The sequence below is a fragment of the Bufo gargarizans genome, chromosome 3 (assembly GCF_014858855.1).
Source record: "Bufo gargarizans isolate SCDJY-AF-19 chromosome 3, ASM1485885v1, whole genome shotgun sequence".
Classification (NCBI taxonomy): Eukaryota; Metazoa; Chordata; class Amphibia; order Anura; family Bufonidae; genus Bufo; species Bufo gargarizans.
In genome coordinates this window covers 456,254,275-456,271,864 of record NC_058082.1, presented here as the reverse complement: position 1 = coordinate 456,271,864, position 17,590 = coordinate 456,254,275, and the positions used below count along the sequence as shown (strand labels likewise).

Sequence of the window (17,590 nt, the reverse complement as noted above, 5' to 3'; positions counted from 1 at the left end):
CCAAAAAAGTGACACCATTTTGGAAAAACTACAGGATAAGGTGGCAGTTTTGTTGGTACTATTTTAGGGTACATATGATTTTTGGTTGCTCTATATTACATTTTTTGTGAGGCAAGGTAACATAAAATAGCTGTTTTGGCACTGTTTTTATTTTTGTTATTTACAACATTCATCTGTGGTATTTTTATAGAGCAGGTTGTTACGGATGTGACAATACCAAATTTGGTTGTTTGTTTCAGTTTTACATAACAAAGCATTTTATTAGTGTCTCCAGATTTTAAAAGCCGTAGTTTTTTTTTTTTTTCTTGGGCGACTGCCTTGTGTAGGGACAATTTCTTTTTCGGGATGACATGCCGATTTGATTGGTACTATTATAGGGTGCATATGACTTTTTGATCGCTTGCTATTATACTTATTGTTATGTAAGGTGACAAAAAAAGGCTTTTTTCCCCCTATTTTTTACAATTGTTTTCCCTTTATTTTGGCAAAACAAGATTTTTTTTATTTTTTTACTTGCAACTTTGAATTTTTTTGTAAAACTTTATATTTTTTACTTGTTTTTCACTTTCTTTTTTTGTCCCACTTTGGGACTTCAGCTTTTGAGGGTCTGATCCCTTTTACAATGCATGACAATATTTCTGTATTGTTATGCATTGGCTGTAAGTGTATTACACACTGTAATACACTTACAGCTTCCTGCCTGTGAGATCCAGGGGGCTGAATCTCACAGGCTCTCCCAGAAGGCAGCCACGATGCCTAAGGAAGGCATCGTGCTGCCTTCCATGCCATCGGGTCCCCGTCACAGCAGCATGGGGACCCGATGGCTGCTTCCTCCCTGCACGGACATCGCACGTGCCGCGGTCAGCGCTGACCGCGGCTGTGCAGGGGTTAATGCGCCGACATTGGTGATTTCACAGATGCCGGCGCATGCAGCAGGGGTCCTGCTATCAGTGACTGCCAGACCCCTGCCCTGCCGATCACCATGACGTACATGTACTTCTCTGGTCCTTAAGTCATGGCCATAGATGACGTACATGTACGTAATGGGTCCTTAAGGGGTTAAACTCCTGGTAACATATAATGGATGGCTGAGATTGTTTCCTTTGGGTACATGAAGGTCAGCAGTTATTTTGTGCTATGTTTGTGGCTTCTCTCATCCAGTCGTAGTACATCTGCATTATTTCCCCGACACTTACAGAAGTGACCTTGACAAATGAACACATGCTGGTGCACTCTCCTCGTTAAGCAGATGGATGCTTTGAATTGAATATGCCTTTCACATTTTGTTATAGTTTATTGTATTTGGTTGTTTATCATAAAACCCCTTGAACTCGGGCATCTGCCGTTGGTTTATTTTGCCGTGAGTTTTACTGTTCTTCAGTGTGAAAAAGAGGCTGGTGCAAGAATTTTCTTCTACCAATTGACTCTGAAAATTACGTGGGTATAGTACAAATTGCTTTATAGTGAGGTCCTGTATAGAGAGCACAGTAAAAGAAAGTTTACTTTTAGTAATAATATATTAGTTGGATGCACAGGATGGTTGACGCACCAAAAAGGGTGCTCTCAGTCTTGCAGCGTCACCCCGCTGCTGAAAAGGACAAAAAGATATAAAAGAGATGACTGGGCACACCTAAGATATTGGTAACTGATATTTATTATAGTACTTAAAATAATTGAAATCACAAATCTGGTATAAGGATGTACAGTACGGTAGTATAGATTTAAATCACAAATATGGTATACGGGTATATAGTATAATAGTGTGGATTAAAATCACTGCCACACTATTCAGCAGCATTCGAAAAGAAAATTCTGCGTTGATTTACTGTTATTTGATTTTATATTGTCATTATTTTATGCATTCACTATTCAACGTACTCAATTTTTCTGCTTATGTTGGGTTTGAAATGAGACTGTCAGGTCACAATATCACCTGTGAGTGACCATTTTCAGCCTCGTCGCAACCAAAGATACGCAGAATTTTTGTTTCGAATGCTGCTGAATAGTGTGGCAGTGATTTTAATCCACACTATTATACTATATACCCTTATACCATATTTGTGATTTAAATCTATACTGCCGTACTGTACATCCTTATACCAGATTTGTGATTTAAATTATTTTAAGTACTATAATAAATATCAGTTACCAATATCTTAGGTGTGCCCAGTCATCTCTTTTATAAAGTTTACTTTTATATTGTGCATAACGTTACCGTTATTATTTACCATTGTATTCAAGCTCTGAATCCGGACATATCCCCATTTTCTCCGTCTGGCCCCCCTGCATGCTCCGATGCTCTTACTTGCCCTGTGCTGGACTGCGCAGTGCAAGGGCTTGTTTGTTTATGTTTTCACACTGCTAGGCTGAGGCTTCCGCCTAGCAGTGTTGCCGGTGATGTCACTGATGGGCGGGCTTTAGCGCTGCCCTAGCCATTTTACAGGCTAGGACAGCACTAAAGCCCGCCCTTCAGTGCTGGATACTTAATTGGGCTCACTGCTAGGCGGAAGCCTCCACCTAGCTTACCCGTGGAGAGCCCGGTACGTCACCGGATCTCCAGAAAAAGCCTTTGCCCTGCACAAGTCAGCGCATGGCAAAGGAGAGCATCGGAGCATTAAATGCTCCGATGCTCATATCAGGGGGGCTGCCTGGGTGAAAATGGGGATATCAGAGCTGAACCTGTACAACCGCTTTAAACACTTGCCCATTTATTTGAACGGGCGCCATATAATACTAAATGAGCTGATCATAGGGGATGAGAGGAGCTGATCCCCCCCGGAGATCAGCTCAGGTGGCTTTATTCTAAAAAGCCATCCAAATGGATAAACCCCTTTAACTTCGTTCTAGATTAGAAAAACAAGGCTGCCACACCACATCTGTCTATGTTTTGCAGCTTAGCTTAACAGAAGTAAAAGGGGCTTAGCTGCAATGCCAGTTACAACCTGTGGACAGGTGTGGCGCCACTTCTGGAAAAAATAGCTGTCATATTTTTGGAGTTTTTCTTTTTCATTTCAGATGTACTATACCATTTAAAACTAAATACAAAATGATAAGTCCTCCTATACACTGTAGATAAGTAATTCATGGTCAGTTTACTGCTGCTGTGGGGAGATATTATCTGAAAGGTAATCTTGATTCTAATAGTAGGTGTAGCGTCTTAATAGGCCCACAGAAGACCTGTAATGTGTGACACTCGAATTGAGTCACTCATCTGGTTAGAATAAATAGTCTGGCTCAAAAAGTTGAGCAAGGCTGTCTGTCAACCTCGAAGTCCACACAAAGAGGAAGTTAAAGAGCCAGAAAGCAGAATACAAGAATGACTTCAAAAAACATTTGATCCAGGAAATCATTCACCCATATTTATTTTAAAAAAATACAAACAATTTTCACATATAGAAAAAAGGTTGTTAAACTTTTATAAACCATAAAAATGATGTAAAAAGATTTCCAAAACTTAGAAAGTACCAGTTAGTTCTGGTAAAACTCCGATCAAGCTGTGGTAAAGTGTGGGATCTGTTAACAGCAAACCATGGTCTGGTGTCCAAAGAGAAATTCAGACAGGAAAATGGGGTCAGAAACCTCTTTAATATCGATATATGACAGAAAATGTTAAATCTGCCTTTACAGGCTTGGAACACCTTTGGTGGCATTTTTTTAAGTTTGCATTTACTAAAATGTTTTTTTCAATTGGTCTTTATAAAAAAAAAAAATGCTGCAGTTTTTGTCCTACAGGGTTACGTCTACCTGCAGACTGTCACTATTTGTTTTAGGGCTCATGCACATGACCGTATGTATTTTGAGGTCCGCTAAAAATACGGATGACGTTCGTGTGCATTCCGTATTTTGCGGAAAGGAACAGCTGGCCCCTAATAGAACAGTACTATCCTTGTCCGTAATGCGGACAATAGGACATGTATTTTTTTTGGAACGGAAATACGGACATAAGGAAATGGAATGCACATGGAGTACCTTCCGTTTTTTTTGTGGACCCATTGAAATGAATGATTCCGCTTACGGTCCGCAAAAGAAAAAAAAACGGAAGAGACACGGAAAGAAAATACATTCGTGAGCATGAGGCCTCAGGCCTCTTTCACACGAGCGTGGCGGATTGGATCCGGATGCGTTCAGGGTGTGTTCAATGAAACTCGCACTATTTTGCAAGCAAGTTCAGTCAGTTTTGTCGGCGATTGCGTTCAGTTTTTTCCGTGCGGGTGCAATGCGTTTTGATGCGTTTTTCACGTGCTTGATAAAAGCCAGAAGGTTTACAAAGAACATCAGTGCTTGCGGCTGCAATGCGTTTTTTATGCAGCCCCATTCACTTTTATGGGGCCAGGGCTGTGTGAAAAACGCAGAATATAGAACATGCTGCGATTTTCACGCAACGCAGAAGTGATGCATTAAAAAAACGCTTGTGTACACAGACCCATTGAAATGAATGGGTCAGTATTCAGTGCAGGTGCTATGCGTTCAAGTCACGCATTGCACCTGCGCGGAAAACTCGCTCGTGTGAAAGGGGCCTTACACTGCGACCGGTCATGTTGCTGTCCTGATGGCTGGATGTATAGCCCTTATCTCTGAAATCCTGACAGCTCACATACGCTAATGTAAGCCATATTCTTATCTTTTTACAACCTTCAGGTTTCACTAGCCCTGCAGGCTGTTCTTTTTCGCCTGATCTGTAGTCCTTATCTTTGGTCTCCTGACTGCTCATAAACACTCATTTAAAGGGGATGTGCAGTGCTACTATATTGATGACCTATCCTCCGATTGAAGGTGGTCGTAACCATGGAAACAAGCAGTGTATAATGTGATGGAAAAATTAATCAAGCCAACAAAGGAGGCAATATGTACAATCACAATACATTAGTAAGGGCCTTGTATTAACTTTCTATACGTGATAGATTCCACTAGGTGAAGTGGGACAACCCCTTGAGGCTAAATTATATTCAGCTTAAATGGGAAAGGAGAGTTGAGGGCTACGGACTGAGCTGTCAGCAGCTTTCTGATGGATTTCAGTGAGGAGAACAGCCTGCAGTCAGTAAAACCTGAAGGCTGGAGAATAGAAACCGTTGAAATTTTTTAGTAAAGACCAACTGGAAAAATGTTTTTAAGCTCAAAGTATAATGCAATAATAAAAATGCCACCAAAGGTATCCATAGATTTTAAATAGGTTGTCCAGGATTTTGATATTGATTTAGCCATTACCTTGTAGGTCCAGCGCCAGAACTACACATCCCTGTCTCTTGTGTGATGGATGGGACTGATAACTGCAGTGCTTCTCCCATTCACTCCACTGGGCGGAGCTGTGTGGTTCTGGTACTACAAAGTAACAGGTGACTGGAGGGGTGCGGGGTGTCAGATCCCTGCTGATTGGACATCAATGGCCTATCCTGAGCAGGGGCCATCAATAACAAAGTCCTGGAAACCCCTTTAAGTCTCTGTTCACATTATCATTGTTGATGCTGTTCTTAGGCTACTTTTAATTTTGCTGGATCGGGCAGGGTTCAGCAAAAACGTTTCCGTTACTGATAATACAACCATCTGCATCAGTTATGAACGGATCCGGTTGTATTATCTTTAACATTGCCAAGAATAATCCATCATGAACTCCATTGAAAGTCAATAGGGGACGGATCCGTTTTCTATTGTGTCCGAGAAAACGGATCCCTCTTGCTCTGTATCCCAGGACGGAAAGCAAACCGCAGCATGCTGCGGTTTGCTCTCCGGTATGAGAACGGAATGCATTTTGGAGCATTCCGTTCTGTTCAGTTACGTTTTGTCCCCATTGACAATGAATGAGGACAAAACGGAAGCGTTTTCTTCCGCTATTGAGATCCTATAACTAGAAACGCTAGTGCGAAAGTAGCCTAAACAGAGCTGTGTCTAGTATGTGGGATCGATTTTCAAACAGGTTCCTTTGACTTAGGCCTCATGCACACGACCATTGTGTGTTTTGCGGTCCGCACGGACACGGACAGCCTTTAATATAACTGCCTATTCTTGTCCGCAAAGCGTGGACAAGAATAGGACAGATTATATTTTTTTGCGGGGCCAGGGAACGGAGCAACGGATGCGGACAGCACACGGAGTGCTGTCCGCATCTTTTGCGGCCCCATTGAAGTGAATGGGTCCGCATCCGAGCCGCCAAAACTGTGGCTCAGATGCGGACCAAAACAACGGCCGTGTGCATGAGGCCGCAGGGTGTGAACCTATTTATTTCAAAGGGGCTGCAAAAGATGTGGACAGCACACGGTGTGCTGTCCGCATCTGTAGTTCCGTTCAGCGGCCCCACAAAAAAAATAAAAAAATCGAACATATCCTATTCTTGTCCGCAATTGGGGACAAGAATAGGCATTTTCAATGATAGTGGCAGCATGTGCGGTATGCAAATTGCAGAACGCACATGGGCCGGTATCTGTGTTTTGCAGATCCGCAAAACACCACGGTCATGTGAATGTAGCCTTATATGAGGTTCGTCAGCAGAAAAAGCCTAAGGCCCCTTTCACACGGGCGAGATTTCCGCCCGGGTGCAATGCGTGAGGTGAACGCATTGCACTCTCACTGAATCCGGACCCATTCACTTCTATGGGGCTGTGCACCATCGGGATGGAGACCTGATAATTATTATTTTCCCTTATAACATGGTTAGAAGGGAAAATAATAGCATTCTTAATACAGAATGCTTAGTACAATAGCGCTGGAGGGGTTCTAAATAAATAAATAATTAACTCACCTTAAAGGGTTTCTACCACTTCGTTTTCACATAATTAGCTTTCAGACACTAGCGATCCGCTAGTGTCTGCTCTGCCCAACCATCCTAATATAATAGCTTTTGGGGCAGCCGTTTCGCTAAAAAAAGAACTTATATTGATATGCTAATGAGCCTCTAGGTGCTATGGGGGCGTCATTAGCACCTAGAGGATCGGTCTACCTTCACAAAATGCCGCCGCCCAGCGCGTCCCTCCAGCCCGCCCAGCTCCTCCGGAATGTGATCAAGCAGACGAATTCTCGCGCATGCGCCGTGCGCGTCTGTATTCGGCGCATGCGCAGTGAATGTCCGACCGCGTCCCTGCTCAGACATCTCCACTGCGCCTGCGCCGATGACGTCATAGTGCTCCTAGGAACAGGCGCAGTGGAGATGTCTGAGCAGGGACGCGGTCGGACATTCACTGCGCATGCGCCGAATACAGACGCGCGCGGCGCATGCGCGAGAATTCGTCTGCTTGATCGCATTCCGGAGGAGATGGGCGGGCTGGAGGGACGCGCTGGGCGGCGGCATTTTGTGAAGGTAGACCGATCCTCTAGGTGCTAATGACGCCCCCATAGCACCTAGAGGCTCATTAGCATATCAATATAAGTTCTTTTTTTAGCGAAACGGCTGCCCCAAAAGCTATTATATTAGGATGGTTGGGCAGAGCAGACACTAGCGGATCGCTAGTGTCTGAAAGCTAATTATGTGAAAACGAAGTGGTAGAAACCCTTTAATCCACTTGCGCAGCCCGGCTTCTCTTCTGTCTTCTTCTTTGCTGTGCACAGGAAAAGGACCTGTGGTGACGTCACTGCGCTCATCACATGATCCATCACCGGCACGTGTGCATATCTCCTCAAACAGCTGATCGAGGGGCGTGGGGGGGCTGCCCATGGACTTATCCAGAGGATAGGTGATCAATATTAAAAGCCTGTAAACCCCTTTCAGATCAGCGATGAAGAGGGCCTTAGCGGCAGCCCACCAGGACACTCCCCTGTAGGGTCTATGGCCAGTACACTCCTGATGCTGGGAGTTATAGTTCCACACCCTGCATTTGATATTTGCCAGCAGATGAGCTGCTGACCTGCAGAGGGAATATTCTGTGACGAGAGAAACACAAGGATCGGACAGGTTGGAGTTTAATCTGCCTGAGCCTTTGTTTCCTTTAGGACTCTCGACTAAACCAAACTCTTTTTGGGGAAGCCAAAAGATAGGCGGCCAGGCCAATAGTTATTATGTGCATAGACACCATTACTCTAGTCTAGCTCCATCAAATGGAGGATGAGCCAGAGGCTGGAATCCTAGAAAAATGTCTGCCCAGCCATCTCTCCGCTCCATCCTTATAAATGGTAGGTGCAGCCCTACAGGCTTCACTTCATAGGGGGCGCTACGCGTTCTGCACTCTCCATTGACAGCAGGGATACCCTCCCACACGCTTTACGGATCTCAACCGAACTTGCTGCCTTTGGCTTCTTTCCATTGGCCTTTGCAGTGATGGACAGCAAGGCTAACCCAATAGACATAAAAGACGTCATGGCCACGCCCCAAGGTAAAACCAGCAGGGTTCTTCTAGAGAAAAAAAACGAAGAAGTTGCTTGAGTCCCGGGGACCTCAGCGGGAGGGAAGGAGGGGCAGATGACGTAAGTCAACAAAGGTCACGTGTCACCAGCGCCGACACGCCAGTGGCTGAGTGAGGCGGGGCGAGGCGTGGCCTTTGGCAAGAGGAGAAAGTGGGCGGGGCGAGAGAAGAGCGGCGGTGGCGGCGGTGGCGGAGGGTTGCGAGTGTGCGTGCGCGCCGCTGTGCAAGAGAAGTGCGTGTGCTGCGGGCTGACACCATTGCCACAAGTTTGTGCTAATAATTCCGAGGACTCCGCTCTCAGTGCACACAGTCCCGCTCCTGTCTACGGCCAGCCCGGCTGGACGCACTATGTAAAACTACACAGAAAAGCACAGTGTAAACAAGACATTACTGATGTCCAGCATGAGGCGCCCCGCTGTCTCCAGCCACGGCTAGCTCTGGGGGGATGTGGAGGTAGACGGGGGGAGCGAGCCCCACAATAAGGCGGTGTGTGTTTCCACGGCCGGGCACACACCCGTGCGCTCTCCTCGCCGTGTGACTGCGTTTCCATGAAATCGTGCGGAGTGTCGCTCTCCGCCGCAGCTGTGCTCTCTGCTGCTGCTGCCTCCCTCGGTGATGAGGAAAAGAAAATGGCGGCGGGAAAAGCGAGCGAGAGCGAGGAGGACTTCCCTAACCTGACAGCGGACGAGCGAGAAGCCCTGGCCGGGCTCGACAGGTTGGCGGCCTTCTTCTCTACTCCTTCCTCCCTTCTCCTGCTCCCCTAAACCCCGGGCGACCCTCCGCCGCGGCCCCCCGCTTTCTGCTGCCCCGGCCCAGCTGCCTCCCCCCCGCCTGCCTCGCTGCTGCCGGCGCCTGCCATAAGTTTCTTGGTGTTTATTGTGATTTCTGTCGCCTTTTCTCTCCCCCTCCGCGGCCCGGGATGTGGTGTCGTCCTCCTGCAGCCGACTCTATGGATTTCTGAGGCTTCATGAAGATGGCGCCAGAACGAAGGCCTTGCTTTCTAAGGTAAGACGACGGGTGCTGTGCCCCCCGCCCTGGCGCTGCCCCTCGGTGTGCGGGCACTTTAGCCAAGTGTTGTGGAGTTGGTGCCTTTGTCAGTGCTGGTGCGGTGACACGCGAGTGTGCGGGGGCCTGTGCGTGTTTTGTTCTCTGGCTGGCCTGTGGCTAACGCCATATAAACAATACGGCCCCCCTGCCGTGGAGCGGTCGTCCGGCGCCGCACTTAATGCTGCGGTCGCAGGTGATCGCTGCACGGGCGGTGACTTGGACAGTTTGGGGTGGGGGTTGGGCAGCGTTGCCAGTCTCTCCGGGCGACGCTGGGGCCGTGTTGTTCTCCTGGCAGCGCCATTCCTAGCAGCGGATTCGCGCCGCTTCCAACTTGTCTGCGGCTTTTCGCCTTGTTGTACACCCTGCCCCTCTGTCATTTAGTTTTTAAGTAATGGCTGCTCCTCCCGGCCCAAGATGGCGGGACGGGGAAGAGGGGAGGGGAAGAAAGCGAGAGAAAGGAGTCACTAACGATCGGGTGGCTGTGCGATCGGGGGGCGACATCTGCCACCCGCTCCCTCCACCTGTGGCTGCGCTCCTAGTGTGACACATGTCCACAGGCCTGTCCAGGGGGGGGATCTGGGGTCAGTGGCCCCCAGCCTGGTAGTAAATGTGACATCTGTGGTGGCTGCAGTGTGTGGAGTCAGCTCCAGATGTTCCATTGGACGGGTATGGGCTATGGCAGCTGTAGTGGTCGCACGGATTGGCGGAGAGCTCTCCAGAAGTTTCGTCCTGAGTGGCAGAGAGATCTCCAGAAGTGTTGTCCCTATGTCCTGACCACGCTTCTGGCGGGCTGTGCAGTTTGCAGATCCTTGATGAGCGTCTTATTTATGACATACTGTATGGTTATAATGAGAGCGCTTATGGACGCACGGATTGGCAGAGAGATCTCCAGAAGTGTTGTCCTGAGCAGCGGAGAGAGCTCCAGAAGCGTTGTCCCTACCCCTGACTACAGTTCTGGTGGGCTTTACAACGTCGTATTTATGACATACTGTATGGTTATAATGAGAGCGCTCGTGGACGCAAGGATTGGCGGAGAGATCTCCAGAAGTGTTGTCCTGAGCAGCGGAGAGAGCTCCAGAAGCGTTGTCCCTACCCCCTGACTACAGTTCTGGTGGGCTTTACAGCATCGTTTTTATGACATACTGTATGGTTATAATGAGAGCGCTCGTGAACGCACGGTTTGGCAGAGAGAGCTCCAGAAGCGTTGTCCCTACCTCCTGACTACACTTCTGGTGGGCTTTACAGAGTCGTATTTATGACATACTGTATGGTTATGATGAAAGCGCTCGTGGTCGCACGGATTGGCAGAGAGATCTCCAGAAGTGTTGTCCCTACGTCCTGACCACACTTCTGGTGGGCTGTGCAGTTTGCAGATCCTTGATGAGCGTCTTATTTCTGACATACTGTATGGTCAGGACAGTGGAGTGTTATAATGAGAGCGCTGGTGGTCGCACGGATTGGCAGAGATCTCTCTAGAAGCGTTGTCCCTACCCCCTGACTACAGTTCTGGTGGGCTTTACAGCGTCATATTTATGACATACTGTATTTTCATGGCAGGGGAGCTTTAAAGTTTTCTTTTGGTAGCAGGAGGTAACCGGAGAACACTTGCAGTAAAGAATAAATCACTACTTACCTGGCAGATCATGGACTGTCGCTCCGGTTCTCTCAGGAGGGCTCTGTTTACCTGGCTACAGCAGTGACATCACGTTGATGACATGCGACCATTGCCCCAGTGGAGCACTGAAGAGGCTAGAGATTGGCTGCAGTGGTCACATATGGTAGACATGAGATCTCCGCTGCAGCCAGGTAAACAGAGCCCTGCTGGTGGAACCGGAGTGACAGTGCAGAACCTGCCAGGTAAGTAACAATGTGTTAGAATTGGACCGCAAGTATTGTCTGGTTTTCATCCTGAAACCAGGTGACCCCTTTAAATAAAAACACGCATGGCCGCACAGATTGGCGGAGCTCTTGTCCTGACCTTCATTAGCCCCAGACCACGCTTCTGGCGGTCTGCAGATCCTTGATGAACGTCTTATTTATCACATACTGTATGGTCAGGGCAGTGGGCCGTTATAATCAGAGGTTGGTGGAGAGATCTCCTGAAATGTCCGCAAGTCCTGACTACAGTTCTGGTGGGATTTACAGATGCACATTAAGGGTTAAAAAAATCAGGAGGGTCCACTGTCCTCAGGAACTGTAGTTTGGTCTGCAGCTCTGTGTGTTTTTCCCAGTGCTGTTATGGTGCGGCCACCTGCTGGTACATGTGCCTATACCGGACCATACGTCTCACATTCACTGCTTTCTGTATAGTTGATGTTTGATGCGATTTCATGAAAAGGAATGTGTTGCATAAGAACGAAATTCTAATATCCCCAAAATTATAAAAGGATGCTGTCCCAGTGATCACTACTGAGGGCACAAGCTCAAGGCAGTGAATGGAAATATTTTTTGTCTTCCAAGGAGGCAGCGATTTTATTTTGCAAAAGTGACAAGTTGGATATGCTTCTGAACAGCTGCTTACCAGGTGCCGTACTGTTAGTAAAAGGGTTATCGGAGATGAGCCGCGATCCCCTGCGACCGCCACTTCCGGGATCACGTGCAGTGCATTGGGCACGTGACCCCAGCCTGGGATTACAACCTGCAGCGCAGAGTGAATCTGAATCTGTTACCAAAGCTCCTGCGAGAGATTCAGACTTGCGCATGCACTGCGGCTTCGAACTCCAGGCTGGGATCATGTGGCCAATGTACGGTGTGTGATCTCCAGAAGTGGCCGCTCTATGGGATCGCAGCACATCTCGGAGTAACTACTTTAAGGGTGGTTGTCCGGGAGTTTAAAGGGCCTTTTTCTGTTTTCTAGCTAATGATCTGTCTTCTTGAGTGAATGGAGGTAGGCCACTACATAGTGAACAGTTTTCTGCACCAGCGGTGGCTGAGAACAGCTGATTGGTGGGGGTGCTGGGTGTTTTGGTCCTATCACTATCCAGAAACAGAAAACCCCTTTAAGAAACTAAGATGTAGGGAATGTTGTAAAGTAAGCTTTACCTGTTAACCCCTTAAGGACCCTCGCCGTACACGTCTGGCGCTGGTGGATGTGATTTAAGGACCAACTCTTGCACCTGCCCGATCGACGGGACGGGCCCGGCAGTCACTGACAGCTGGGCCCCTTCTGTATACACCGGCATCAGTGAAAACACAGTTGCTGGCGTGTTAACCCCTTGTATGCCGTGGTCAAAGCTGAACACTGCACGCGGAGGCTGCGTGTGCCCTCTACTTCTCCATCGGGTCCCCCGCTGCAGTGGCGGGGAACCGATGGCAGAGAAAGCAGCACGATGCCTTCCATAGGCATCGGAGCTTGCCTTCTACGGAAGCCTGTTAGATCCAGCCCCTTAGGCTGGGTCTCACAGGCAGTCTGTCAGCATACAAGCTGACAGCCAATGCATTACAATACAGGTTGTATTTAATGCATTGCAGAGGGGATCAGACCCCGGGAGTTGAAGTCCCAGAATGGGACAAAAAAAAGTGTTTTTCATAATAATAATATATAAAAAAAAAGTTTTCAAGTTAAAAATAATAAAAAAAAATCCCCAAATAAAACACTTAAAATTGTAAAAAAAAATAGAAAGAAAAAAACACACATATTGGGTATTGCCGCGTCCGAAACGTCCGGCTCTACAAAAATCGCATGATCCACACCATCACCTGAAATCATTTTTTTGTCACCTTACAATACATAAAGGGCAACACCAAGCGATCAAAAAGACATATGCCCCCAAAATAGTACCAATTAAATTGTCGCTTCATCCCACAGAAAATGACCCCTTAAATAAAACAATCGAGCAAAAAAATAAAAGAACTATAGCTCTCAGAATATTGAGACACTAAAACATGATTTTATTTTATTTTTTTAAATGCTGTTATTGTGTAAAACGTAAACAAATAAAAAATGTATACATATTAGGTATCGCCACTTCTGTAAGAACCTGCTGTATAAAAATATCACATGACACTAAGGCCTCTTGCACACAAACGTTATTTTTTCCGTTTACATCCAGTTTTTTGCGTTCTGTATACGGACCGTATACGGAACCATTCATTTCAGTGGATATGCAAAAAAAAGTTTCCGTTGTTCCGTTCAAAGATAGAACATGTCCAATTATTGTCCGCATAACAGACAAGGATAGTACTGTTTTATCGGGCCAGCTGTTCCATTCCGCAAAAAATGGAATGCGCACGGAAGTCATCCGTATATTTTTGCGGACCGCAAAATGAAAAAGCCATACGGTCGTGTGCAAGAGGCTTAACCCCTCAGGTGAACACCGTAAAAAAAAAAACTGTCGCCTTACATCACAAAAAGCGTAATACCAAGCGATCAAACAGTCCGCACCCTAAAATAGTACCAATAAAACAGTTATCTCATACCGAAAAAAATGACCCCCCTTCATAAGATATTCGCCTAAAAAATAAAAATAAACTATGGCTTTCAGAATATGGAGACGCAAAAAAAAACTTTTTTCAGAAATGCTTTATGTAAAACTGAAGCAAACAGCAAAAAAAAAGTATTTGGTATTGTCGTGTCCGTAACAACCTGCTCTATAAAAACGGCGCCAAAACAGCTATTTTTTTGTTATCTTGCCTCACAAAAAGTGTAATATAGAGCAACCAAAAAAAACAACAAAACTGCCACCTTATCCCGTAGTTCCAAAATGGGGTCATTTTTTGGGGAGTTTCTACTCTAGGGGTACATCAATGGGGCTTCAAATGTGACATGGCAAGTTAAAATTATCCCAGTGAAATCTGCCCTCCAAAAACCATATGGCGTTCCTTTCCTTCTCCGCCCTTCCGTGTGCCCGTACAGCAGTTTACGACCACATATGGGGTGTTTCTGTAAACTACAGAATTGGGGCAATAAATATTGAGTTTTGTTTGGCTGTTAACCCTTTCTTTGTTACTGGAAAAAGTGGATTAAAATTGAAAATCTGCCAATTCTGAAATTTCATCTCCATTTTCCGTTAATTCTTGTGGAACACCTAAAGGGTTAACAAAGTTTGTAAAATCAGTTTTGAATACCATTTTCTGAAAAATTTTAAGATTTGCTTCTAAACCTTTTAATGTCCCCAAAAAATAAAATGTCAGTTACAAAATGATCCAAACACGAAGTAGACATATGGGAAATGTAAAGTAATAACTATTTTAGGAGGTATCGCGATCTGTTTTAAAAGCCGAAAAATATAAATTTTTGAAAATAGCAAATTCTTTATTTATTTTTGTAAATGTTGTATTTTTTTATAAATAAAAATGAAATATTTGGACTCAAATTTACCTATGTCATGAAGTACAATATGTGACGAGAAAACAGTCTCAGAATGGCTTGGATAAGCAAAAGTGTTTTAAAGTTATCATTAGGGGTGGGCGATATGGCCTAATTCTATATTGCGATATATTTTGAAGCATGTGCGATATATATCACAATATATTATATTCTTCTGTATGTATGCAAATTACAAAACTACCATCAGACATGTGCCATGAGCCCCAAGCCCCATGGTCATCCTTTGCAAATAGATCTCCCCCTCCCCCCGATCCTCCAGCCCTGGCCACTCCAGTACAGCGCTGTGCGGAGTCGGGAGCCGTGAGAAGCTTCTTCAATTCACTACCGCTCCGTGGTCATATTGCGGTTCGGCGATATATGCCATATGGACAAAATCTGTATCGTTGCACAGATTTATGTCGTGCATATCGCATATATCACCCACCCCTAGTTATCACCACATAAAGTGACACAATGTCAGATTTGCAAAAAATGGCCTGTCCTTAAGGTGAAAAATGGCAGGGTCCCGAAGGGGTTCAAACCCTGCTGCTCCAGCGCAGTGCCCCGGTGGTCCCTTTGTTTACTTAACCATAATGTGTTGTGCATGTACATGACTGCTGCAGCCAATGACTGGCCTCAGTATTGATGCTAGCATGTGCTGCAGGTGACCTTTGAGGCCAGTGATTGGCTGCAGTGGTCACGTGCCAGTATAGCACATCATTAGTGCTGAAAGATTAGCAAAGACCGGTTGTAACAATTGCATGTAACAGGTGATAGTTGTTGGGTTGTGTTTTTTTTTTTTTTTTTTTAAATATAAATTGTATTGTATTTCCTGCTGTTAGGTTGATCTCTTGAAAAATATTTTTTGGGTCTTTATTAACCATTTTCCCAGTATAGCTGTCAGCTTCTGTGTATTTGCAGAGCAGCAGGTATCATGTTTACATTGAGTCCCGTCAGGGAGCTGCTCTGACGGCTCATGTATAGCACTTATCTCTCAACTCCCGAGCCTCATAAACACTTACATAAGCCATATTATCAGTCAGATAAGAATTGAACTACGTGTTTGAGCCGTCAGGTTTCCATGCAGAGGTGACCTATGGCTAGCCTAGTAGTGGACTGCCCCTTCTTTCCATTCTTGGTGGAGTCATTGTAGATGTCATTCTTGCGGTCCAGTCATGACCCCGTGATGGACCTCTCACTTTTGTCTTCTTCATACTTGCACTCTGTAAAAGTGGATGCAGGAACATTCACACACAACAATTTGTACTTGTCCCTTAAGTCAGTGATGATCGACTTGTATCCTGAATGAGGTTTCTGCAACAGCTTCAGCAGGAGACGTGGCCCATGTGTCCATAGATGAAAAGCCTGGCTATGGACAGTCTGCGTTGCATATCGGACCCATAGAACATGCCTGAATTGCAGCTGTGATCCATGGAGACAACGTTCCTTCGCCCCGGAGATGATTGATATTTCCTTTTTTTTCCTCATAAGCAATAAAGTCATAACTTAAAGTGCTTTCAACTGGAAGGGAACCTGTCAGCAAGTTCTGGCCTGTTAGCCAATCGCCTGTCAGTGCAGGTGACATCACAGTGAGATCAGTTCTGCGGTAACAATATGTAAATTAGGGACCTGGAGTTATCATCTGGAAACTCTCCCGTTTTAGGGCTCAGACTTTTACCGCGTGCAGTCCGCATCTGTATGTCCGTTCCGTAGCCCCACAAAAAAGATGGAACATGTCCTATGTCCCATGTCCGTTTTGCGGATAGGCATGGTTACAAAAAAAACTGATGCAATACAGATGTCATGCGAACGTCATCTGTATTTTTTTGCGGATCCGTGTTTTGCAGACCGCAAAATACATATTGTCGTGTGCATGAGCCCTTACTCTGATTGACCATCCTCTCTACCTACTACTATGCTCTACTACAGGCATGAGCTTAAGTGTATGCATAGGACTTGAGCGGTGCGGGCATAGACGTCTCCAAGCTATAGGATTTCATCAGTTAGATGGGTGGGTCTGCAGCAGTGACATGGTCTCCATGTCTCTCATTTACATATAGACAGGAATGTCACCTGCAGGGCCATGGCGTTGGCTACATATTCTAAAAGTTGCCAAAGGGTCCCCTTTAATAGGATATATTGCTAAGGTGCTGAATGTGCTGCTTAGTAACCTATGGCCAGAGGATGTCCATATTTAAAGTAACTCCTTGCATCCCCCATGACTTCATGTGCCATTCCTTTATTATTCCTGCTAGAAGTTATGGATGAGTTTCTTGCAGTTTTTAATGAAGGTCCAGATGGGTATCACCAGTTGTGTCCCTGCACAGACTGCCACCGGCAGAACTGATCGATAGTGTCAGACTCTGCAGGGACATATCCCAACTGGTAGCGTTCAGCTGGACCTTCATTGCATACTGCTGGCAATTCATTCATAACTTCTAGCAGGAATAATAAAGGAATGGCACAACATAGTTATAAGATCAGTGATCCAGAATTCTTATTACAAGGGGGTGCACGTAGTTACTCAAACAGGTCAGGTCATGTCAGGAGAGGTGACAGGTACAACTAGCTTCATTCACCCGCTAACGCCAATAGCCATGGATTGTCAGGTGGGCAGTCCTTGAGCGCTGGGGACTGTTCATCTGACAATTTACTGCTACTGGAATCTTAAACTTAAAGGCACAAGAGCCGAATGGTGGAGGCTAAGCAAAAAAGGGCAGGCGTTACGGAATCTGTAGCATAGGTAAGCAGTCAGTCGTATTTCTATGACAATTTTACAGGCCTTCTTTAAAGGGGTCTTTAAAGACTCATGCATGGACAAGGTCACCTACGCTGCTGCAGCCAATGACTGGGTGCAGCAGTGTCTGATACCAATCAGCGCATGACGCAGCATTGCCAAGCTGCTTGA

General features: G+C 45.9%; 1 protein-coding gene across 6 annotated transcripts in view; it reads left to right on the top strand.

The window, feature by feature from the left end:
- The first annotated feature begins 8,470 nt into the window (after positions 1 to 8,470).
- Positions 8,471 to 17,590, top strand: part of KDM6A (lysine demethylase 6A) — a 133,892-nt gene continuing 124,772 nt past the window's right edge. For 5 of the 6 annotated variants that reach the window (XM_044283589.1, XM_044283588.1, XM_044283591.1 and 2 more), the window contains exons 1-2: positions 8,471 to 9,042; positions 9,269 to 9,332. In XM_044283589.1, the coding sequence (XP_044139524.1) occupies positions 8,876 to 9,042; positions 9,269 to 9,332 (231 nt within the window). In that variant the 5' untranslated portion in view covers positions 8,471 to 8,875. The remainder of the gene's footprint in view (positions 9,043 to 9,268; positions 9,333 to 17,590) is intronic. The other variant, XM_044283590.1, reaches the window with a different exon arrangement.